The sequence below is a fragment of the Vipera ursinii genome, assembly GCF_947247035.1.
Source record: "Vipera ursinii genome assembly, chromosome: 2".
In the NCBI taxonomy this organism is placed as follows: domain Eukaryota; kingdom Metazoa; phylum Chordata; class Lepidosauria; order Squamata; family Viperidae; genus Vipera; species Vipera ursinii.
In genome coordinates, this window is record NC_139513.1 from 87,914,458 (window position 1) to 87,940,191 (window position 25,734).

A 25,734-nucleotide genomic window follows, 5' to 3' on the forward strand; every position below is an offset into this window, starting at 1 on the left:
TCCTTATAGAGTCCTTGTTCTTAAACGTTAAATATTTCCACAGAAATCATCCATGGTAGACACGGCATACTGCAAAGGTTTAATAATAACAGTAATGAATTTCTAATCAAAGATACAAATGTACAGGTAGAACTTTACCTATTATTTATGCATTTTAGATCCAGAATCCATTGAGAAACATGTTCTGCACTAAACTGCCCTGACCAATCACTTAGAAGTCTTACAGCACAGCTGTGGTACTGCATTCCTCTTTTCCAGTAACCTCAAGTATCGCACTGCATGGTTTCTTTGCATAATTACCAGCAGACTTACTTAATGATTTTGGAAAGCCCTCAGTGAAACACAGGTGCTGAACAATGAAATCAACACAGTGTCCCAGAGACAAAGCCAAGACAAAACCAACCATAAACATGTATCTCACTCAGGATAGAGAAAAGGGTATCAGCCTCACTTACCTAACCTCTGGTTCTGGGATTGTTTCTGTATTTGCTGGCACTTGAACACCCTTTTCCCACTCTTGTCTCCAGGGATCAGCAAGGATATAGTACTCATCTGGGCTCAGCTGGAAAGAATCTGGAATCTTCATTGCTGTTATCAAGTCCGTGCGAAAAACCTGAAGATGAGGAGACAGGAAGAGAATAATAATTAAATCACTGGCAATGAAGACTTTGAAAGCAGAAACTTTGCTAAGCTTGGAACAGATGAGGTAGCTGACTGGACAAGCTGGAAACAGATATGGCCAATAAGATGGCTCCTTACATACACGCTAAGCTGGCATGTCTGAATTGTGCCAATCAGAAGACGAAACAAGAAAACCAGGGATCAAATAGGCAACTCTGAAGAACTGGAGAGGAACATGTCATATCATAGAAGGGCTTGCTTATAAAGTTGGGCAATACTGCACTGAATAAGGCTGAAAATGCTGTGATATTCACAATTATGGGGAAAAAAATTACTCAAATTTATTTCTGGGCAAGTGAAGCACTGAACAAGGGAGCTAAGTTCCACTGAAGGTAGAACTAACACTGAGAACACTTAACATTGGTAATGAATGTATGCACCCACCCTCCCCCTGATAATCCTAAATGAAATTAGGAACTATTATTCTGGCTTTCTTTCCATTGTGCTTCTCTTCCTTTGGTTATGTTCTTTTCTTATATTACCCATGTGCACAGTCTGAATTCTCAACTAGGTTTCATTTTACTATTCATATAAATCGGGAAAGCACAAACTTTCAACTCTTTTTGAAAACTATTTTTTTTTCAAAAAGCAAAATTATTGTTAAGGCAAATACCACTATACTGAAGAGAAAGATCACAAACACTTTGTTCACTAATGATCAGAAACACAGGGGGATCTTGGTATGGCAACAATAGCAAGTAGTCTCCAATTTGTGCTTTATAATTAGGGATGCAAGACAGAACGCTTGGAAACCAGTATATGCTTGGATTTGCCATCATTTCTCCCAGAAATTATTCTGGAACAGCAACTTACAGTGTTGCTTATAACTTCTGAATAGTTTTGTGTGTATGTATCTACAGGATAAGCTAGGGAATGTTTCTTTCCTTCTTTCTAGAGGTTCTTAATTTCACTGTAGGGGCAGAAAAAGAGACTTGCCTGTGACAATCTGGCATAGTATAGAACAGACATGTCAAACACAAGGGCCAGATCCGGCCCGCGAAGTGGTTTTATGTGGCCCGCGAAGCCATCCTGGAAACAGTGAGGGAACAGCCCCCACTGCCTTGGCCCTGGCCGAGAGACCCTCCTTCTGCCAGAGACCCTCAGATCTGTCCCACTCCTGCCCAGGCCCCCATAGGCACCCTTGATGCGAACGATGTAGAGCTGGCCATGCCCACCCAGTAGGCCATACACACTCTAGCCACGCCCACCCAGTAGGCCATGCCCACCCAGGCCACACCCACCCGGCCCCTTGAGGGCAACCGCAATACTGATGCGGCCCTCAATGAAATTGAGTTTGACACCCCTGGTATAGCATATCTTAAAGCTTGGTAATTGACTGCAAGATAATTTGCAGCCTTGAAGCTTATATTCCACATCTGGCATGGCAGTGACGGAGAACAAAATAAAGCAGTCTAGTCTAAGCAATCCAAACTCTTGCCTGTCATACTTTTTCAAAATCTGCTTTAAAAGCCCATACTTACTTCCATCGATAAGCTACAGGTTTGGACAAACTAGTGAACAATGTAAGTCTGTTCAAGCATTTACCATTTGAATTCCAAACATTCATATTCACTTGTCTAGCATATTGTTAATATATGTTGAAGAAACTCTCTGAAACAAAGGATTCCCATCTTTCCGTAAGTATTTTTTCTAAAATTACTGCTTTGAAGTGCTTTAGAATGTTAAAGAGATATATTTTCTTTTTTTCCCTTGACTTCTCTAAATCTTAGTACTCTACACAATTTCCTTGGAGCAATAGAGAAAAAGTATACATCCATAAAAAAAACTTGCCTGTTGAGTAGTGATCAATAAACATAAATTGTGGGGTATAAATACATACTAGATCTACATGTGGGTGGATTTATATACCACAATGCCCCATCACCCTAAATTTTTTTCAAATTAGAAGCCTCACAAGAATTTGATAAATATGTCATAAGCTATAGTATACTCATGCTATTGTACTTCCTCAGGAAGAGAGAATTTGCACATTAGGGTGAACCCATGACTATTTTTGCACAAACTAGCCAATTACATTTCAACCTAGTATGTTGCATCAACCTATTTATATGGTACAGGATATTAATCCAGAAAAATGGATTAAATGCATAAATCACAGTTCAGTTCTAAGCCTATCATAGGAGCACAGGCAGTGAATTGGTGAGTGTCTGCCAAATAGAATGAAACAGTCCTTGTACTGTCTTCAGACATTAGGCAAACAAAAATAGTTTTAAATAAATAATTTAAAAGGACAAACTGTGACTACCGAGCATAATAGAAATATTCTTACTTATCCAGAAATGTAAACATATGGAATAGTATTTTGATAAATGTACTCCCTGTCAGCCCTTCCCAGACGGAAAACCTGATGAAATGACTTAATTATACTTTATTGCAAGGCTACATTGACAGAATCTTGTAAATCTGATAATTCAAATCTCCCATCCTCTCTTTTACAGCCTGAGACATTAGGAGGATTCCTTTCTGAGTTTCTTTCTCTATGGGATACGCACTTTTATCAATGATTCTCTGGTAGTATCTCCCCCCCAACTATCTGCCAAGGTCATTCCCACATACCATTACACTCCCACAGGTAAAACATACAAATACTGTATATTTGTAGAGCCATGGTGGCACAGTGGTTAGAATGCAATACTGCAAGCTACTTCGGCTGGCTGCTGGCTGCCAGCAGTTCTGCAGTTCAATTCTCACAGGCTCAAGGTTGATTCAGCCTTCCATCCTTCCAAGGTAAAAGGTTGGGGGCAATATGCTGATTCTGTAAATTGCTTAGAGAGGGCTGTAAAGAACTGTGAAGCGGTATATAAGTCTAAATGCTATTGCTATACTTGTTAAGGAGATAATTATAGTACCTTGAGCTACATGTGATGTTTTATTTGGTACATTTGGTAAGTTTAATCACAATAATTTATCTAAACAAGTCTCAACTTCTCAGACAGCAAAGTAAATAATAATTTTTGATCAGGAAATAGCCTGAGAACAGTATTTTTTCCCCAGCAATCCTGCCTCTCATAGAAAGGTCACTAAGGATCTGGTTCCTTACAAACATGTACAGTAACTGCAATTCTTTGAAAAGCCATCTGTCAATATACACACATGGGTTATTATATGCCTTTGCAGAATTCTGTTTGGCAACTCCCACTATACATCCTGCCAAAACATTTGACCCAATGGATGCTAAAAAATGGAATTTAAGGAGGAGCAAAAAAACAATTTTCCAGTTTTCCAACCAATTTTCGAACTACTCGAGAAGAAACCAACCTACAACTTTCCTGACAGAATAATTAATTAGTGCAACAGCTTTCCTCTAGAAGTTGTGGGTGCTCCAATTCTGGAGGTTTTTAAGAAAAGATTGGGCAATCGTTTGTTTGAAACGGTATAGGGTTTCCTGCTTGACCAGGGAGTTGGACTAAAAGACTTCCAAGCTTCCTTCCAACTCAGTTATTCTGTTATATTCTGTTATTCAGTTCCATGTTTCATCAGATGAAACTGTTTTGCCCATTGCAAACAGGGGAATTTAAAAAACAAACCTCTAGGTCACCAGAAGTCTGGAAAATTGACATATGTTATCTTTTCATCTAGTGATCATCCAGATTTTTGCAGCCAAGAACTGTAGTTTCAGCCTGAGATTCCCTTGGCCGCAGAGCAATCATTTGCCCTGAAGATACAGATATTCTGATGCAAAACAAGACGAGGACTATATGTGTTGGATCTCCATGTAATTTTTTTCAATTAATTACCTCTTCCATGGCAGAAGAACATTGTGGCACAAAATACTGTACTGTATGAATTAAAATCTATCAGTTTACTTTTGAATAAACCCTTTCTTTTAAATCTATGTTGTTTACATTTAAACTTAACCTTGGACATAATCAGGAGAAGGTTCACCTGCAGATTTATCTTCTTTTCCCTTCCTGGCTGCCAAAAACAAACAAAAGTGCCATTTTTACAGATAGGCAGGCTGCTGCCCATGTGATAAACACAAATTTTCCATATATATTTATATATGTTTGGGGCCTAGCAAGGTAATCTAAATACTTAACAAACATTTCACACACACACACACACACCTTGCTAGGCCCCAAACATGGGACAAATCTTATTTCCTGTTTCAGCCTAACCCAAGGCCATCCACAGCAGTGGTCACAGTAGTGATACACACACACACACACACACACACACACACACACACACACACACACGAGAGAGAGAGAGAGAGAGAGAGAGAGAGAGAGAGAGAGAGAGAGAGAGAGAGAGATGTGCATACACACTTGCTCCAGAAAACAACTTCATTTTATACATAAAGCGTTAAAGGATAAAAGTGAAATCAACAAGTTCAAAACTGCCTGTACAGCTAAATGCACTACTTATACCAAAATGCACTCACAGATCTAAGAGTGGCACACCAAGCAATACTGTTTTTACTGATTTTTGTAGAAACTTACACAGTCTCCAGAAACAAAAATGTGCAACAGAATATACAATGCAATGATGAACAACCAAGTCAAAAATTTAAGAGACTCAACAAGCCATCAGCACAGAACCCTTGGGAATGAGGTATAACTAAATTATGCTGAAAAGGCTTGCCCTATTTGGCTGTATGTGTTCACTCTACATACTTTATCCTGTTGGCTGAGAAGCCTTCAGAATGTTTCTGAAAATTAAGTCATTATTTGACAGCATGCAGCAACTCAGGGTTGTCTGCCACTCTGCCTCCATTAAAAATGAGTTATAGAGCGGATGTTGCAATAAGAAACAGCAGTCCTTCCTGTTATTCTGCAGTATAATTAATCTCAATATAATGAAATGTCAGTGGCACAAAAACTGGTTTGGTCCAAGAATCTCTTGCTGTCCCAAGAAAGATTAGAAGCCAATGGAATGGGAGTAAATGAAACTTGAACTAGTTTAATATATTTTGCTTTCAGAGAGGACTGTTGATCCTTAAGACCAAAAACATTATATTAATCCTACCAATTTTTTTGTTGTGGGAAAGCTGGGGACTTGATTCTCAACCTGAGCAATAGGTGACCATGTCAGAGAAGATCTCAAATTAGCCTAAGGCACCAGAGACATAACTGACAGGTTAAGAGAGATCCACAAGTTCTCTTAGAAGATGAACAGGGAAAATCCTAATCTTATCAATGGTGAGTAAAATCTGTGGTCAAGGATTCTCAACAAATATAGGTTTGTCTAACTGATTCAGAATTGGTTCACATATCATAAAAAATTCATGCAGGCCGAAACAACTGAAGACAGGTGGGTCCTTCAAAAAACAAGGCAAAATGCCACGAAAATTTTTGTAGGTGATAACCAGCTGTAACTTCTAGACGGTCTTTAAGGGCAGTCCCATGTAGAACACATCACAAAAGTCTAGTCATGAGGTGACTGAAGTATGAGTGACTGTGAGTTACCAACTTTATGAGTGAGGAAAAGCCTCCTTCTCACTAGTTCAAACAAAGGCTGTGTGAGAGAATCAGAAAGACTCCATCATAATATACATAAAGTTATACTGTTTCTGGATTAAAATTTTAATAGAAGAGAATATATGAAAATAGTTGACTTGCTGAAATACCTGCATCCATACTATTTGTTTTCAGCCTTTGCTCTCAACATTCTGACAATTGCTCAGTATCAAATAAATGATTCAAAGGCAATTTTTATGCTTTTAATGCAAGGCAAACTACCCTAGGAACAACCTTTGTAGGCATAGGGATGATTTACCTCAACAGAAACCTAATACTGAAGTTAAATCATTTAATTCTTTAAGCTTCAGCTGATAACCCAATTAAAGCTGAACTACACAAACATAAGTAACCTTTTTCTATAATGTCAATTCCACTCTTTGTACATCAGCAGCTCTTTCTATCCACCACATTTGTTCAGAGAATACTTCCTACCACAACTAAGCAGAGATGCATCTTTCCAATAAAAACATAATTAACAGTCTAGTTTTTATAACCCTGGACTTGAGAAAGGTCAGCTTCCTTGAAGTCTCTATCTGGCAATATAACATAATAGTTAAAAATGCCGCAATAGCATTTCATTACCTAGCTGGTGTGAAGAAGAAAAAAAAGAGATTAAGATAAATGCTAATTAAGCTTGAGACAGTATCTGCAAAACATCAGAATCCTTTTTGTATATTTTCTGGTTATCAGGGAAGTAAGTCAGCTAATGAAAATGAAAAAAGAGAAAGAAGGCCTCCACCACCATCCAAAGCTAATCTAGCATCTTTTCTAAATATAACAAACATTATTGCTCTTTCCACGTGTTTGCTTTTCTCTATCAGTGTCATGCTGGAGGAGGTGTTTTGAATTATTCAGTATTGCCAAGTAACTATCACCTACAGGGAAAGAGCAAACAAGATAAAGCAAAGCCTTTTACGGAAGCTGGCCAGCTTCTACCAGATGCCTAGTTGACTCAGGGTATCTATGCGTATCTTGTGTCCATGACAATCTGCTCATTATATAATGGAGGTGAGCATTCAATGTCCATTTTAAACCTTGATCTTCCCCCCCCTCCATTATTAGCCATCTTTAAAATACTTTACATGTCTAAAAGAAAAAAAACACCGAACACATTACTAAGGTATAGAGAATTCAGAGAAAATTGCAAGGCTCTTTTAGAGAGAAAGCTGGTATCTATAAATGGGATTAAAAAAAACAAAAAAACAAAAAAACCAGTGAATCAGGAGACAGACTTGTTGAGGAAAACAGGAAGTCTGTCTTTGCTATATTGAACTTCTGGAGGTGATGACAGAGGAACAGCTAGGAGGGAACATTGAAACATATGGAAAATAGGCATAATATCAGAGTTTAACTTAAAATATTTCTTAACTAACAGTATTCGCTGACCAAGGAACAACTTTTTAAAGTTGCTTGCCTCTTCAGCAATGGAAACTGATGCAACAGAAGCACATGTTAAAATGTCAAGTTTTTTGATACATGTCAGATACATGTATGTCCAGTTCCCATCTGGACATTAGGTGAGAGTAAAGAATGAAAATCTGAACTTGAAGATTATCACTGGCAGAAAGGTAGAAGCAGAAAATATGAGATTAAAAAAAGGTCTAGAGAAAAGGACAGAGGAACAAACACAAATTGATACACAAATCCCAAGGTGAACAAAGGGCATTTTAAAAGAAGAGATTAGGAGAGGGATTTGCAAATCAAATGGAAAAAGGAGTCCTAGAAGTTATTTGTATAGTGGTACTACCACTATAGTAGTAGTACCACTAACTCCACCAGAGGCTCAATGAGGTAGTCACTTGATAATCAAACTTGGTGCTATTATGGGATTCAAAGAGAAAGCCCAGTGAAGTCATGTTTGAATTACAAGGAAAGAAGTCTACAGGTTACCAGACTATATATACACACAATATATATGGTTAGGTTGATATTGGTTATTGGCTCCATATTTACAAAATAACAGATAGGAATCTTCTATGATGTGAACCACTGAAACAGTTTCCTAGATTGGCAAGGAGATTAAAACCTAGTTGATCTAATCTGGCTGTCTACTTATTTATGTATTGCTCTGTCCAAACAGGATCTGAACTTTCCACTGAATCTCTACAAAGGAGATCCCCCATCATTAAGCATCTTAGACTGGTGCAGTAAAACGCTTGCTCTCTTTACCTTCTTCACCATCTACAGATCTTTCTAACCACAGAGTATAAATGAAGAGTAACTCATTTTAATTGACAGCTACAGAATAGTTTGCTGCTTTCCCTTCATCTGCCTCCCACCCCTATATCTCGTCCTCTTCTGTGACAAAGGCATACACTAAGGCAATGAGATCAAACACGTTAAAAAAAGGAATCACTCCCAGGATTTTTTTTCCTGCAGCAGCAAGTCAACCCCTGTTTCTTGGTAAGAATAGAATATTTTTATTTTGCAAAGAAGCATGGCTTGCTACCCTAAAAACAAAATACGTTTGCATGTTTTACTTCCAGCTGCTGTCTAAAGACATTTATATAGTTCATTTTAAGTCATCAGGACGGCTTGATGGGGGTCATGGCTTCTCTTTAGATGAACATGCATTCACCTGCCACAGCCACTAGTGGCATCTTCTTTACAGAAAAGCTCACACATTATGAGATTCTGATTACCAAATGAGCCAAAACTAAAGCTGCAACTTGTTTACAATACCTTGGATTAGAAAAATCTAATATCTACAACATTCAAAAGACTCAGAGGAGCTATGAAATGAAAGGTCAGTATTTGGTACAATTTCTCATCAATATATCCACGTAGGTTTCAGGTGTATGTCTATGGAGATTCTCAGACATCCAGGTCATGATTGTGCCAATAGTTGAAAGAGGGGTCAAAGAGACCATCTAACAGCCCACTCTCAACAGAGGGGGAGGCATACAACACCATCTATCTCCTGTTTACAACCCAGTCCTTTCAGCAGTTCCAAAAAGGTTACACATCCATTTCTACTATTCAGGTGACCTTGAGGGCACAGATAAACCTCTGGCTAATGACCAGATAACTACAAGGAATATAAATCCTTCCATTCTCCACCATTCAGTCAGAACTGAAGACACTTCTTGGATGAAAAGCAAAATGTCTTCAAGGATAAACAAAGTAAGTCCTTTAGGTTTCAGGTGTATATTTTTTGCATTAAATCTTTCCTCACCTTTCAGTCTTACTATTGTTAAGATGCTCTTTCTAGTTTTTCTATTCAGGACCAGAGTTAAAAGATTAGTTCTAATTTTGGCCAAATAGCGATGCTTACCAATTTCCCCCAAAGATGAAAAGTGCTACAGTCTGGATGTGCAATATTATTGCCTTGCTTGTTTAGTTCCCATTGAAGAGAACAACCTCCAGATTCAGAGACAAGTATATATGTCAAATACCCTCCATTAGGATGACGCCTTTTCTAATGTCAAACTGGAAATTATGAACTATCAAGAAAGGAGTACTTTAAAAGATTAAGCAATAGGATTTTACAAAAGAAACAAGGACAGTTTATATGGAAAGCTGCCCACCGCTCATATGCTCAAACTGCAATCTGAACATTTCCCCCCTTTGGTTTTGAATTATTTGGGATTAGAGTTTGGGAAACAACTCAATTATTTTACTCAAGCTCTTCTGAATTATTTATAGAAGCTAAATAAAGAATAAATTGGGCATGATGAACTGAAGACCTGACGGTGGAGGGAAAGTTGCATACTGGAAAACAAGCAATTTTCTCTCAATAGGAGTGTTTATTATTTTCTTCCTGCTGCAGAAATTGACAAATTATCTTTAAAGGTCTGCTGCTTAGCAACACCAGTTCCACTGATCTGCTTGAAAGATGTTAATTGCTTCTCCAAACAATGAGAACTGTTTAAAGGGAAACACCTCTCATTTAATGGCAAGTGAAATGGTCACAGGAAAAAAAAAGGCTGATAAGCCACTGCATATACTCACCAAGAAATAATCTGCTATCTAAAGTGCTCAGATTTCACTAAGGTGCAAGAAAGCCTAATTACTTACATTTACAGAACACAGAAAATGTGTTGGTATGGAACCTGATTTGGTTTGCTTAGATTTTGCTCAACTACTAAGTAAGAGGCAAACTACTTGAACCATACTAGTGAGAGGGCATTCTAATAAAGATTTGGAAACGGAGCTTATGCATCCATCCAGCATGATGAAGCAATCAGCTTATACTAGGGAAGGAGCGGTAGAAAACAGGAAGTTTCTTTGAAAGGAAGGCAAAAAAAGTGGAAGCAGTGCTTTCTTTCTAGCAGCAAACAGACTTCAGTCACAAAATATTACTTCATTGTGTTTGACTTTCGACAGGTATATTTAAGGGTAAGTATGCAAGCGTAAATCACTTCTAAGTGGGCACCAAGATGTGAATTCTGCCAGACACGGAGCCAAAATAAGGCAGAAAGATTGTGGGGGGGGAGGACCCTGACACCAGCAGAAGTGTAATCTTGTGGTAGCAAAAAAAACCAAATTAACCCTAAAACAACTCACAAGAAAAATTAAGCACACTCGGTAGTGAAAGAATATGGGGGTAGCAGCTGGAAAACAAAAATGGAATGGTGTAGGATGGGAACAGGGAGAGGGGTAGAGAGAAATGTCAAGGTGGACACTTTGCTTGAAGACAATGCCAAGTCCCATTTGTTTCTACTGATTTTCAAGAGATTAGTTTCAGTGAGAACAAAAAATGGTTATTCCAGAAATATGCTTCAGTAGGACTTTACCAAACTTTAGTGGGACCAGGTCTTTTCCACTAACTAAATCACCAATGGGTTGCATGTGCTCTTCACTTCATTTGCTTGCACAATCAGTTCAGAATTTCCCTTTGCCCAAGATGGCTTCTCAACAGAGATCTATCTCCTTCGCCAGAGAACTCTTCCTGCTCCCAAGCAGCCTATAACTAACATTGGGATCTGCCAAGCCTAGTTAGATTCCGTGCATTTGAAAGCAGTACTGCAGGTGATGGCTTGGCAATTCTTCCTTCTGAGAGATTGGTTCTGCCCAACTCCTGCTATAACATGGTATCCGCCATCATTAAAAATCAGCCTAAATATATATAATTTGCTCTGCTCAATGCTCATGAGAGAAGCAGAGGATAAATGGAATAACCACAACTGTATTTCAATATACTATTTGCAAATTTCTGACTTATGATCTACCCTAGAAAGTGGCATGTTTTAAAACATAACTGAAGAATTAACAGCTATAATCTTCCTAGCTCCCATGTGCTTTCTCTATTAAAAGCAGAATGAAAAGTAAATTGGTTGGTCATCAAGACTGCTGTTTTGCATTAAAGCCTTTTAGTTGCCAAAGGTTCAAGAAAATTAACATTTCAAAATTGTATCTTCTGAATAATCCTGAGTTGGAAGAGGCCATACAAGCCCAACACCTGCTCAGTGCAGCAATCACACTTCTCTGTTTAAAGGTAAAGGTAAAGGTTTCCCCGCATATGCGTGCTAGTCGTCTCCGACTCTAGGGGCCGGTGCTCATCTCCGTTTCATAGCCGAAGAGCCAGCGCTTGTCCGAGGATGTCTCCGTGGTCATGTGGCCGGCATGACTAGATGCCAAAGGCGCACCGGAATGCTGTTACCTTCCCACTGTAGTGGTCCCTATTTTTCTACTTGCATTTTTACGTGCTTTCGAACTGCTAGGTTGCCAGAAGCTGGGACAAGTAACAGGTGCTCACTCTGCTACGCGGCACTCGGGATTTGACCTGCCAAACTGCCGACCTTCTGATCGACAAGCTCAGCGTCCTAACCCACTGAGTTAAACACGTCCAAATAAGGACTCACCATTTCCCTCTGTCAATGGTTGCACTGTGAAACTGCTCTTATTTGTTAGATTCTTTTTCCTAACATTCATTTGGTAACTGCCTTCCTATATCACTTCATTCCACCATTTTCTGCTTTCCAGACAATAGAGACCAGGTCTTGCCCATCTTCTGTGTGGCACTGCCACAGGTATATGCTAGTACTGCCGTATCTACCCAAAGCTAAACATACCCTGTTTTTTTGCATTTTCTCGTCTTAAAATTCTACTGGATCATCCTTGTTGCCCTGCTCTCAACCTGTTCGAATTTCCACATCTTTCTTAAATGTAATATCCTTCTATTGATACAACCTAAGCCGAGTTTTAGTTTTTTGCAGCTACAGTCATGTGAAAAAGAAAGGATACTCTCTTTGAGTTCTATGGTTTTATGTATCAAGACATAGTAAAAACCATCTGGTCCTTAGCAGTTCTTAAGATTTAAGATAAACATAAGATAACCTTTACTGTCATTTTTTAATGTGGGCACACTGGCACACGTTAACAATGAAATTCTGTTGCCTGCTCTCAAAAGAAAGTATACATCTACCCATACACATACATAACACACATATGCACATGCTATATACATATATACCTGCACCCACCCACACACACACACACACACACACACACAAACACCTATGACTGAATCTGGATGTTCTGCTACGGATACCAAGAGGCCTCCTCCCAGAAGGTAACAAGGAAAACAGATCATGAAGAGGATGTGTAGCATCCCAAACAATCCTGAGGACCCTGTTCAAGCATCACTTACATGCTATGTACTTTACTCTCCTACCATCGGGTAGGAGATATAGGAGTATAGCCAGCCACACCAACAGGCTGAAAAACACCTTTTATCCGTGGGCTGTTAGGCTTTTGAATGAGAAATAACTTGTGTGAATTTTATGCAGAATTGACTTGGGAGGCCGGTGTGTGGTGTAGTTGGTTCACATGGTGTAGTAAGATGGAGGGTTTGTTGTCACTGTGTTTTGGGGGGTGGGAGCACAAAGGGAGGCTCAGCTAATCTCAATGTACACATAGTTGTACTTTGACAATAAAGATTCATTCATTCATACTGACTAGAAAGTGAATAATGTTACCCCTCTCTTCAGTAATGCTTCCAAACCAGACTGTAATGCAATATGACAGGATGCTCTCAATTGTCCCTCTATAGCAAGGGCCTGCCTTTTCTGAAATAGACAATGATGTCTTTGTTTTTCCAACATTTAAAACAGGGCTGTTTTTATTACACCAGTTCGCCAAACCTTCTATCTCCTTGCGGTAAGCACCCTATTGTTACCCTGAATAGGTAAATACAACTTCAGATGAACAACAACACATGACATATTACACCATGCCATCATTTATTTTACAAAAAGAAAGCCAAAATGGAGAAGGCAGATCTATCTGATGCACCAATTTCACCCATCCTTGGATTAGGAGGCTCTGCTCATAGTCACCCATGCCTTGGCCACCTCTCAATCTAGATTCTAGGCTACTGCAGTACGCTCTAAATGGGGCTGGAAGCAGTAATTGGTACATAATGCAGAGACATGAATAATTATGAGCATGCCTCGGAAAGCTGATATAATGCCATTACTTCATGGAATGTTCTATAAGCTCCCAGGATCAATTTAAAGTGCTAGTGATCATTTATAAAGCATTTCATATAGCACAGAACCAGGATATTTTTGGACCATCTATAATTCGTTTGTCCCATGAGGCCTACAGTGGGCATACTTTGGATCCCTTCAAGGAAAAGATGTCACCCACAGAGATCCAAGATCTTCTCTGTTGTAGTGCCTGCACCGTGTAACATTGCTTCCATGGTTTGGATGGCTTCAACTCTTTTGACCTTCCATAAGGTCCTGAAAACATAGTTTTTCTTCTGGTCATAGGATCAGAATGTGGGATGAGCCTATCCAGAATTAAAAGTCTTTGATGGAATATATATTGCTTCATCTCAGCCATTCTATTATTCTGAATAATTTTATTCCACATTTATTGTTTTATTTTTTTAATGGGAGATTAAACACTTTTACAAATGGTAAATTTCCCACAGTTGCTTTTCAAATTGGACAACCATGTAAAGTAAAATAAATAAGTGAAAAAAGTAAGGTTCTACATTTAGGCAGGAAAAATCAAATGCACAGGTATAGTATGTGGTACCTTGCTCAATAGTAGTAACTGTGAGAGGGATCTCAGAGTCCTAGTGGACAATCACTTCAATATGAGCCAGCAGTGTGCTGCAGCTGCCAAAAAAGCCAACGCAGTGCTAGGTTGTATTAACAGAAGGATAGAATCAAGATCACGTGAAGTACTAATACCACTTTACAATGCCTTGGTAAGGCCACACCTGGACTGGACTGGAAAGGAGCTGATGCAGTTCCCATCTTCAAAAAAAAGGGGGGAAAATGGATCCAGGAAACTACAGACCTATCAGCCTGACCTCAATACCTGGGAAGATTCCGGAAAAGATAATCAAACAACGAATCAGCGAACACCTAGAGGCAAACAAAGTCATTACTAAAAGTCAACATGGGTTTGTCAAAAACACACCATGCCAGACAAATCTTACTGCATTCTTTGACCAAGTGACAAAATTAGTGGACCAGAGGAAGGCTGTGGATATAATTTACTTGGACTTCAGTAAGGCATTTGAAAAAGTAGATCACAACCTACTACTTGATAAGATAGAAAAATGTGGGTTAGACAGCATCACCACCAGATGAATTCGTAGCCAGCTGACTGACCGACCTCAGCATGTGGTCCTCAATGGAACTGCATCTACATAGAGCGAAGTGTGTAGTGGAGCTCTGTTCTGGGCCCAGTGCTCTTCAACATCTTCATCAATGATTTGGATGAGGGGATAGATGGGGAACTCATCAAATTTGCAGATGATCCCAAGCTGGCAGGAATAGCCAACACTCCAGAAGATAGGCTTAAGATACAGAAGGATCTTGACAGATTTGAACATTGGGCGCTATCTAACAAAATGAATTTCAATGGTGAAAAAAGTAAGGTTCTACATTTAGGCAAGAAAAAACAAATGCACAAGTATAGTATAGGGGGTACCTTGCTCAATAGTAGTAACTGTGAGAGGGATCTCGAAGCCCTTGTGGACAATCATTTAAATATGAGCCAGCAGTGTGCTGCAGTTGCCAAAAAAGGCAACACAGTGCTAGGCTGTATTAACAGAAGGATAGAATCAAGATCACATGAAGTACTAATACCACTTTACAATGCCTTGGTAAGGTCACAACTGGAATACTGCATCCAGTTTTGGTCACGATATAAAAAAGATGTTGAGACTCTAGAAAGAGTACAGAGAGGAGCAACAAAGATTATTGGGGAAATGGAGGCTAAAACATATAGGGAACGGTTGCTGGAATTGGGTATGTGTAGTTTAACAAAGAGAAGGGTGAGGGGTGACATGATAGCAGAGTTCCAATATCTCAGGGGCTGCCACAAAGAAGAGGGAGTCAAGCTATTCTCCAAAGCACCTGAAAGCAGGACAAGAAGCAACGGATGGAAACTAGTCAAGGAGAGAAGCAACCTAGAACTAAGGAGAAACTTCCTGACAGTTAGAACAATTAACCAGTGGAACAACCTGCCTCCAGAAGTGGTGAATGCTCCAACACTGGAAGTTTTTAAGAAGAGACTGGACAGCCATTTGTATGAAATCATACAGGGTTTCCTGCCTGAGCAGACTAGATGACCTCCAAGGTCCCTTCCAACTATTATTATTATTTTTGTTGTTGTTATATAAAAAATATAACCAACACATGTACTGTATGGCCTTGGCCAGCAAATCCTTCTGCAAAGAAAATCAAAATAAATATTTGACAGAAGATTAATACTAAGAAATCAACTTTTTATCTGAAACTGCCAACCATGAAAATGTTACCATTCTTGATACCTCTGTGAAAAACTAGTAATTTGTGATATTCACAGGCTATCATTCTATATTATTGATTCAGACCCACATTATACATTCATAGATGTCTTGCCTTTAGCATTAACAGTAGATAAACGGATAAAACAATACCACTTTCCAGCTTTAATATGTAACTCAACATTCACCCTTCACATTGAAATTTGTCCTAAGAAACATCAGGGAAGCTCTGGTTTCAGATATCAGTGTTACTCAAAGATCCATTTGATAAAATCTTTTCATTTTCCATTCACTTGATATCTGATTAAAAGTAAAGTTGTCCAGAAATCAAATGCTCCTGTGGCTCTACCCTCCCAGTAATTAGAGATTGTAAAAATTATTCTGTTCGTTAGAATGCATTTGTTTCCAGCTTACTTGTATCAGTTGATATGGAAAAGGAAATCATGACTGTTAAATTCAAAGAAAGTTATTGATTTTGTTAATAATAGCAGACTGTCTTAAAGGATTGTCAAACTATGCAAAACTGCTATGGTGCTTGTTTTTAATTTTGACCTCAGCTATGTTTAAAGAGGAAAATTCTGGAATAGCCTTGCCATATCAACAGCCTTCTGATATTTTGGACAACAGCACCCATTATGTCCAGTCAGCCTGGGCACTGGCAATGGTTGCTGTAGATGATGGAGCTACAGTACTGCAAAAAAACATCTGAAGATGATCATCTTGGGAAAGGTTGATCTTGGAACAAACTGTGCAATAACTCAATCCTAACTCAACTTGCCTCTTTATAAAAGGCCAATATTTCTTTTTAGATATGTCAACTAAACCTTTCAAAGTCATGCTTAGCACTGTTTTTAACAGCAGATCAGGCACATTTGCATAAATTTGCTTAATACAAATACTTTACCGGATGTTGACCATCCCCATAAAAGAACAATCTGACATTGATGTAGACTGGACGACGCTCACATTGAGTTCATTTATATATTGGAACAATAGTTTATACTTGGTTTATGCTTTTTGCAAAAAGTAATAAAATATGTCGGTATTTATTAGCCAAAAACCTATGCTGAAGCCACCAGGATTGCTCCAAAGCGTAATGCCCACCTTTTCTTGTTAATTTACCCCAAAGACAAGAGAAAACTCCTGCAGTTTAGATTATTTAAATGATTGGTTATATGGCAACAAGAGTTAATGAATACTTGCAACATTTAATTTGGTGGTCTGCATTTTAGAGAATCAACCAACCAACCAACCAACATCATCCTTGTTGTATCCTTCTTCTAATATTCAATATAAATCTTCTACTGACTTCTATCATTCTGGGTGTTAGTGCATTAGATATATCTCATACTGTGAGTTTTAGTCCTGCCTTAGTCATCATGAAAGCTGGTTGGGTCACTCTTTCTCAGTCCAATTCATCTCACAGAGTTATTGTTTTGGGGAAAACAGGAAGAAGGAATATTAAGTATGTGCGCCGCCTTGAGTTACAGAATAGCATAAACATGTTTGTGTTTTAGTTGTGCTTCTGGCATATTGCCTGCCTACCCCCAGTGGATGCCCTTCCCCCAACTGAGCAGGGAATGTTGCACATGGCACAGGTGCAGCTAAAAATGGTGAGTGTAGTTTATACTTTCTCTATATTATTAAGCAGTAAATGTGAAAACCTTAATAAACTAAAGCCATGATGGCAGAAAAGGTTAATGATTATGGGTCCATCTGTGATGCCAACAGCATATGGAAGATTGAGGTTTGGAATAAAACAGTATCGTAGTAATGGGCATGAATTAATAAATTAAACAAAACAAGAAAAAGAGATATATGTCCGTGAAACTAAGATAAAGGGAAGGCATGTAATATACCTGTGCGACAATGATGTGACCTTGTCGAGTGAAGTTGATGAATATGTACAGGGAAGTTAAGGCTTAGGATTAATTATGGGTCCTGTATTAAAAGTGTTGCAAGATATGGTTCCATTCAACTATATGAATGGAAAGATGACATAAGAGGTTGTAGAAGCTGAATGAAAACAGTGCAAAGAATTAAGTTAAAAGGAATTACACAGAAGCTTGTGTAATTATGCTAATAGGAAGTTTGAAAATGAATGTTTAGTGGAATAATGAAGTGAAAATAGGTGGTAAAAATAATGAAAAGATTGCTAAAAATTATGAAAGAATATTTCTTATAAAGAAAAGGATAGTTATAAAGCAAGTAGTGAGTATAACAAGAAACAATAGTGATTTTAAAAGGCAGTGAAAATGCAGTGAGTTTTGAGAGAAGTAAAAAAAACTGTTTTGAAAGTGAGCGAAGAAGGTTAAGACAAGAAGCTCCATTAAAAATAATAAAAACATAAATAAAACTTATCAAATAATTTTGGATGGAACTAAAGTAAGAGAATTCCAGAAGAGATTTGTATTGGAATAATAATGGTATGTTCAAAAGTAGAAGTGAATCAAATGCTAGCCATAAAAAAGTGATTAAGTGATTAATTGTTGTATCTGTTTCCAGCTGGCCTTGTTTATTTTGATTTTAGCATCTTTGTTCATTGGTTTATTATACATTGCCCAGAGTCACACTGATTGAGTTAGATAATTTGTAAATGCTTTAAATTAAACAAACCAACAAACCAGAATATGTATTGTGGCAAGAAGCAAAAAGGCCCAAGGCCTCTAAAGAACTGATGACGGACCAGAGAAGAATTCGAAATCTTCACCAATAATGAATTCTTACTGTCTATACTAACAATGTTATATAATAAAACCAGTGTTTACAAATAGGTTAACATAGTTCTCTCCTCCCACCCCTTAGGTAAGTATCTAGTTTTTCCAGTTGTACAGCAATGCCTATAATTAATCCTTTCTCTCAGTCTTTCATAATAAGCATCACCTTTGATATAGGTAATGATTATGTAACCTTTGTTTCCTCATCTTCCCCATTTATACTGATGGAGGTAACCCAAAGGGCATCTTAGCTGAAAGATGGAATCAGATCACTCCAGGAAAGAAAGAGGACCTACTTCAACACCTACTGTACTAAGGAAACTACTGCCATATAAGATGTTCCAACTTCAGAACTGCAGAATACAACTTATAAAAGCGATCAAGGTCTACCTAATCTTCATAGCTACCATCCCAGAATTCAGTGGTTTCTTGTTACTATGTTGCAGATCAGCGGCCACCAATCTTTTTGAGCACCGGGAACCAGTTACATGAAGAGGTTTTTCTGTGGACCAGAGGGGGCATGGTTACGAAGCCTGCATCCTGTGGATGGGGCTTCGCTTGTTTGCGAGGCCAGGTTTCTGGCATGCCACGAACCGGTGCTAGTCCGCAGACCGGGAGTTGGGGACCCCTTATCCAAATGATTATGCTAACTCTTTTAACCCCTGAAGTGACTGATCCTGGAAACAGATGCAATCAATTTTAATAGGAAATTCTCAAAAGGTATTGTCACCTATGTCATAAACTTACTACTTGATTTAGGGAACCTGACATCCCTCACCCTGATATCTGGGTTCCTGCTGCATTCTAGGAAGGAAGCAGAAGTCATCACAAGCAGTAGAAGTGTTAAACTATATCTGACCAGCTACAACCAGCATTTTTTTTATTACCTTCCATACCATACAGGACACATCATGTTCTTTCAGTTACCTGCCCTAGATACATTACCTCTTCTCCTAGAACACAAAATACACCTCATTTATATTTCTGAAAACAAAGACTGGTGAACTGGAGGCCAGAGTTTAATCCCTACACTTCAATCATCACAGTGAAGATTCCTTGAATAGTGTGTATGCTGTTATTCACCAGAAACAGGAGAGCTTACAACCTATCCAAAGGATGAAAATGAAGGCAGTTGGCAATACATCACCGTCAGAACCTAAATTATCACAAAATGAATTATTTCCCAGATCACAACAACCAATTACAACCATGAAACCCCCAGAGAGCTTCTACAAACATGACACAACTACGGACTCCAACAATTGGTTCTATTGTCTGATCCAAGTGAAATCATTCAATCACCAATAAGTAGGAAAAAAGGGTGATTTGTATGCAGCTTCATCTTGAAAGCCACAAAAATTCCCATCTGCCATCCATCTTTGTTAACATGCATGCTATCTCCCAGGAGCACAAATCTGATACGATGTAAAAACTGATCAGGTTTACCATACCCACTGATTATACAAACTTCCTACTCTTCCAATGGGCACAAATTACATTGTAGAGCATGTTATCTAGAAGGAGGGTGGTGAAAGATCTCGGGGCTGGGTTGGTGTCAATATTTTCTGTTGAAGACAAAAGGCCAGCAAAAGAAAGAAAGGATTTTTTGGTGAACTCTTCAGTGCAACATTGGTACAATCAATATACAGGTTTCATTTTTTTTCAGTACTGGTATTAACATCAAGGAGAAAGAGCTGTTTGCAGCTCTTTCTAATTTCTAAGGAGAGACAGTATTTATCTGGGTAACAGGTAACTAACCTGATCAGGATGGCCTTAAACTAGAATACAAGGAGGTAGGAGTTGTAAAATCACTGGTGAATAATGAATTAGCAAGTAATGGGTTGAATAGAGCAACAAAGCAAAATGTTTTGGAAATTACTAGTTTGAAACAAAGAACACACAGGCATAAAGGAAAGAGGAGGGAGTTCAACCCATTATTTTAAGTTTATCTTCACCGATACACAAATTAAAAATAATATGCCAGATTAGCCGAGTGCCATGAGGCATAAATGCAAGCATGATTTAGTAGAGATTACAGAAACATAGTGGGATGACACTCAATTATGGAATATTGGACTTGCTTCAGAGGAAGTGGCAACACAGCAGAGGAGATAGCATATTCTATCAGGAATAAACTTACTTGTACAGAGGTTTACTAGATTTGTGGTTAACACAAGTGTTAAAAGAATCTGATAAGATAAAAGGCCAAGCTGACAGAAGGGATATCTTGCTAGGTATCTGCTACAGACCATTAACCAATTAAAACAGCATATGAATATTTATTAAAGCAGGTAACTGAAGCCTGAAAAAGCTATGAAAGAAGATGAGCTAAGATTAGAGAGAAAGGCAAAATCAGCAAGAATGTTTCTTCTAATATGTCAGGGGGGGAAATGAGACAATGGGATGCTATTTAATCCACAAAAAAAAAGAAATCTTAACCAAGTGACCAAGAAAAAGCAGAGGAACTCAGCTCCTACTTTGCCTTATCTTTACATCCAAAGGAAATGATGATTTAAGCAGCACAGACAGGGAAAAACTGAAATAGGGAAGAGTGCAGGTCAGCAAAGAAATGATAAAAAGATCTAGCTCATCTGAATGCCTTCAAATTCCCAGGTCCCAAAGCTGCTAGAAGAGCTAACAAGTTCTGCTACATTAGAAGAAGTGCGGCATCAAAAGATGCTTAAAGTCCTTATTATTCTCTGTTGAGACCACCTCTGGAATATTGTCTGATTCTGTGTTTCACATTTCCAGAAGGATATAGACAGGTTACAGTAGGTCAAAAAAGATGATATTAGTCTGAGGACAGGTTGAAGGAATGAGGCATTTCACATCTGCAGAAATGAAGACTAAAGGGAAATCCTGCATCAGTAGTTGAGGTAAACAGTGCAATAGGGAAGATAAGTCAATAAGTATTTTGAATTGTTATTCTGGGACAAGAAATAATGGATATAAGGTGCACCATTTAATTTAGATATAAAGAAAACCTTCCTGATGGTATGAACTGTATGACAGTGAAAAAGTCTACCTACAGAAGAAATGACTCTCCATCTCTGGTAGTTTTAATGAAAAGGAGTCACTCCTTGGGCATAGTTCAATGGGTTTTCAGTGCACAGCAGAGGATTGGCATAGAAGATTCCAGTGGCTCCTTCCAATTCCAAAGGCTATACGGAGAAGATAAAATAATGCTATTCTGCTTTATAGATTTATAAGGATTTCCCCCAAACGGCTTGGATCTTAATTTTCATTGCAGAAACAAAACAAATTTAGCTTAACTAGAATAAAGGATTTGAATCCATGCACACTCATACGTGCACATCAAAAATCTGCATCTGCAAATTCAAAAATTTTGGGGAATAATGTCTAACATGAAGAGAAGCACTCCACAAATACTTCCTTTATTAAGGGAACCCTGTACGAATGTGCCGTTAAACTGCAATTGCTTGTTAGGTAATTTCATTAATTATTTATTAGTAGGTAATTGGACAATTTCTAAAAATTAAAGAAATAAGGATATTCTTTCTACTATATTTGCCGATATCAGGAAAAAAACACTGTGTATGCATTTATAACATGCTCTCTTGCATGATCTACAGCAATAAGTAAGCCACCCGTAGTCACTTGTTTGAAATGGGTGGCTATAGGAATGAATGAATGAGTGAGTGAGTGAAAAACAAACAAACAATTGCATTTAAAGTAGTGGAGGTTTTTTTAGGTTCAGCACAAAGAAGCAGCTCTTTCCATGAATTACTAAATAAATGTCCTCAGCCTGCATTATTAAAGAACAGCAATAATTTTATGTTCTCTTGCTCTGCAGTTTCTGGAACATGATTCCAAGAAGTTGTATTTCCTAGAGACGTGAAGCCTGACACCTCAGATGTCCAAAGGAAACTGTTGCCCAACCTTGAGAAGGAGTTAAAAGAGCCAAACTCTTTTTCCTTCATCCTGCCATGAGTGGTGATTCATCTCACCTCCCTGGAGGCTTGTGCTGGATATTTTATGCGTCCTATGCTTGCAAGAAGCCTGGAAAAACACATATAAACAACCATCCTCTTAAAACGAACTGCTCATGGCAGGGATGGTACAAAGCATTACTGCTGACTTTGGATTGAAACATGCACATTTTCTCACTTTATTTACTGCAGCTGACTTTGATGTGCATACATTATGTCATAAACCACTTAAACCAAAGTTGGTGGATAGCAGATTCTTTTTCAATTTCGGCCTATTTCTGAAATTGTCAGAAAAATGCAGATTAGGTGTGCATTTAAAGAGTGCCTGTAACTGAGCCCACACTTACAGTCATAATTCATGGTAGTTGTTAAAGTAGGCCACCACATGACTGCACCTGATTTTTATGACCTGTTTTGTAGCCATCATTAAGCGAACACCAGTTGTTAAGCAAACACTTCAGTTGTTAAGCAAACACTGCAGTTGTTAAATGAACCCAACTTTTTCTATGGCCACTTTTTGTCAGAGCGCAGAAGTAAACCCTGAAAATTGTGTTCATGTGACCATGGACCACTCCAAATGTCTATAAAATCAAGCCAGTTGCCAAGCACTCAAAATGTGATCGTGTGACTGGTGTGTGTGTGTGTGTGTGTGTGTGTGTGTGTGTGTGAGAGAGAGAGAGAGAGAGAGAGAGAGATCGAGAGAGAGAGATCGAGAGATCATCAGAACCTCTGGTCTAGGTCATTAAGTAGCTCTGGGGAGGCCTGTGGTAACCTTAACCAGTCATTAGGTGACTGGTCATTAAGTGAGGACTACCTGTAGTCTTAAAGATACTTTTCTTTTTAAAAAATGTTTATGATATGTTGCTGTAATGAGTAAAACTGCCCTTAGACCAGGCAGCAGAGCTGGCTCAGGAATTCTGGGAGTTGAAGTCCACGAGTCATAAAAGAGCCAAGGTTGCCTACCCCTGCCTTAGACCAATCTTCCCCAGTCTATATATGCCTCAAACATGGTTGGTGATCAGTGATCTCGGAAAATACACCTTTGCTGAAGCAGCACCTGCCCCTTGGAACAAAGTTCCCCCTGAGATCCAGTTGTCCCCGCTCTGCTGTTATTTAAAAAAGCCATGAAGATTTCATTCTTCATTCAAACCTTTGTTAAAGGGGAGTGTGACCTCTCACTTCATCATGCTTGCCACTGTTGATCTTTTTTGTGATTTGTTTGAGTGATGTGAGCCAGCTTAAGCCATTGGGAGTTGGGTGGAATTGAAGTTTAATAAATTATTGTTCCTGCTGTTACAGGACAGACAGAACCTGAAACCTGCTGAAATGCTTGGAATGGGCAGATACTGTAGGAGAAATGACACCAAACTCATTTTTAGAAGGCTGAAATAATGTCAGCTACTATTGCTTGAATGATGCAACAATACTTCCCCAAAAGCCTCCAATTTGAAAAAGATGAGGAGGCCATTTGAGATCTACTTCAGGCAACCAAATATCCTGGGCCAGCACTACATGTTTGGGCATCTGGAGATAACTTTGCAGCCTGGAAGAGGATGGCAACCACAACCTCCCTATAATCTTCCCCACTTCCTATTCCTTATATAGTTTCAGAAAGCAAAAGTATCTTTCCCAAATTTTCAACCTCAATTTTAAGCGGATACTTGAATTGTCATTATTGCATCCTGCTTTGAGAACTGCCTGTATACTTCAGAAGGGCAGCTTGATAAATTTTAAGATATAGGAGAAGGGATGATAGAATCTGAGGTAAGAGTGAAAAGGGGGCTCACCCTAGAATTCCTACGTAGCCAAAAGAGAGCCAAGAACAACCCCCTCCCCTTGAGTGCCACTGACCCTTCTCTTAACTCTTACCAGGGGCTGGTCCTTAGTTGGGAAGATTCCACTGCATAGGTTCTTAGCAGTAAATTAGTTTAATTGAGCCTTCACACGTAGGTCTTTCTTACCTGACATAAACTAATAAAATACAAGGGAAAGCAAATATATTTTGTGGTAAAGTGCACAATAGCTCTAAACTGGGATCTGGGAAGGATGTTCATCAAGATACTGTAATCAAATGGTGAATGGAGCTCAGAGACATAGAAGCTGCTGTGATTCTATGATGTCAGTTCCCTCACATACATTTTAAAGACCTCTACTTAAACAGCAATAGCAATAATACTTAAGATTTATTATACTGCTTCATAGTGGTTTACAGAGTAAACATATGTCCCCCAACAAACTGGTTCCTCATTTTACCAACCTTGGAAGGATGGAAATCTTGAGCCAGTCAGGATCAAACTCCTCGCAGTCAACACTGCAGTACTATAAATGATTTTTTACACACCCATTACTTCAACCTAGAAGTCTTCTGACTGCTTATAATCAGTCCAATAGATCAGTGGTCCCCTTTTTGGCATCAAGGACCAGTTTCATGGAAGACAATTTTTCCACAGGCTGGAGGGGGGGATGGTTTCAGTTTCACTCACCCACCACTCACCTCCAGCTATGCAGTCCATTTCCTAACAGGCCATGGACGGGTACCAATCCACGGCCTGTGGGTTGGGGATCCCTGCAATAGATCATTCCACGTACCAAACTTTTTCTTAAAATTTAAATACCGTGACAAATTCTGCACGAAGCTTGCAGTCCCTTGTGCTAGATCTAGCTTTCTCCTTAGTGATTAATTGGAGAGGGAAAATGCACTAGCCATCACCTCAGATTCCTTATGCTAGTAGTTAGATCTTACAAGAATTGAAGTCTAACACAAGAACAAGAAGTTGGGAAGGAAAGTTCAAATGCAAGATTGCAAACTTGAGATGCAAACCTATTTGTGTAATTTTAAACTGGCTTAAGGGGAAAAATAGGCACATGATGAATCATTTTAATTATACGAAATTTAATTTAAATTGAATCAAATTTATTTCCCCTATTTACTTTCTTTGTCCTGCACCCATACTCTTGTTAAGAGTGCAGTTTATAACTGAACAATTATAAAAAAAGAAGAGGGTCTAAAAAATTTTTAAAAATTCAACAAACCTCTGAGGGTTTCTTCTCCTTTTGCCTTGACCAACCAGATTTTGTACTTGGAATTTTGGAGCATCTTGAAGTTGATGTTGTTTGACCTTTGAAGAAAAATAAATTTAAAGATAAACCAAGCCTTAAATTAAGGACAGTTTAATTGCAAACTGAAT

General features: G+C 38.6%; 1 protein-coding gene across 3 annotated transcripts in view; it reads right to left on the reverse strand.

Moving 5' to 3' along the window:
• JADE2 (jade family PHD finger 2) overlaps positions 1 to 25,734 on the reverse strand; it is a 202,517-nt gene that overhangs the window by 145,022 nt on the left and 31,761 nt on the right. For all 3 annotated transcript variants that reach the window (XM_083352702.1, XM_083352701.1, XM_083352700.1), the window contains exons 3-4: positions 25,580 to 25,665; positions 456 to 613 (exon numbers count right to left, since the gene is read on the reverse strand). In XM_083352702.1, coding sequence (XP_083208828.1) covers positions 456 to 613; positions 25,580 to 25,665 — 244 coding nt within the window. The remainder of the gene's footprint in view (positions 1 to 455; positions 614 to 25,579; positions 25,666 to 25,734) is intronic.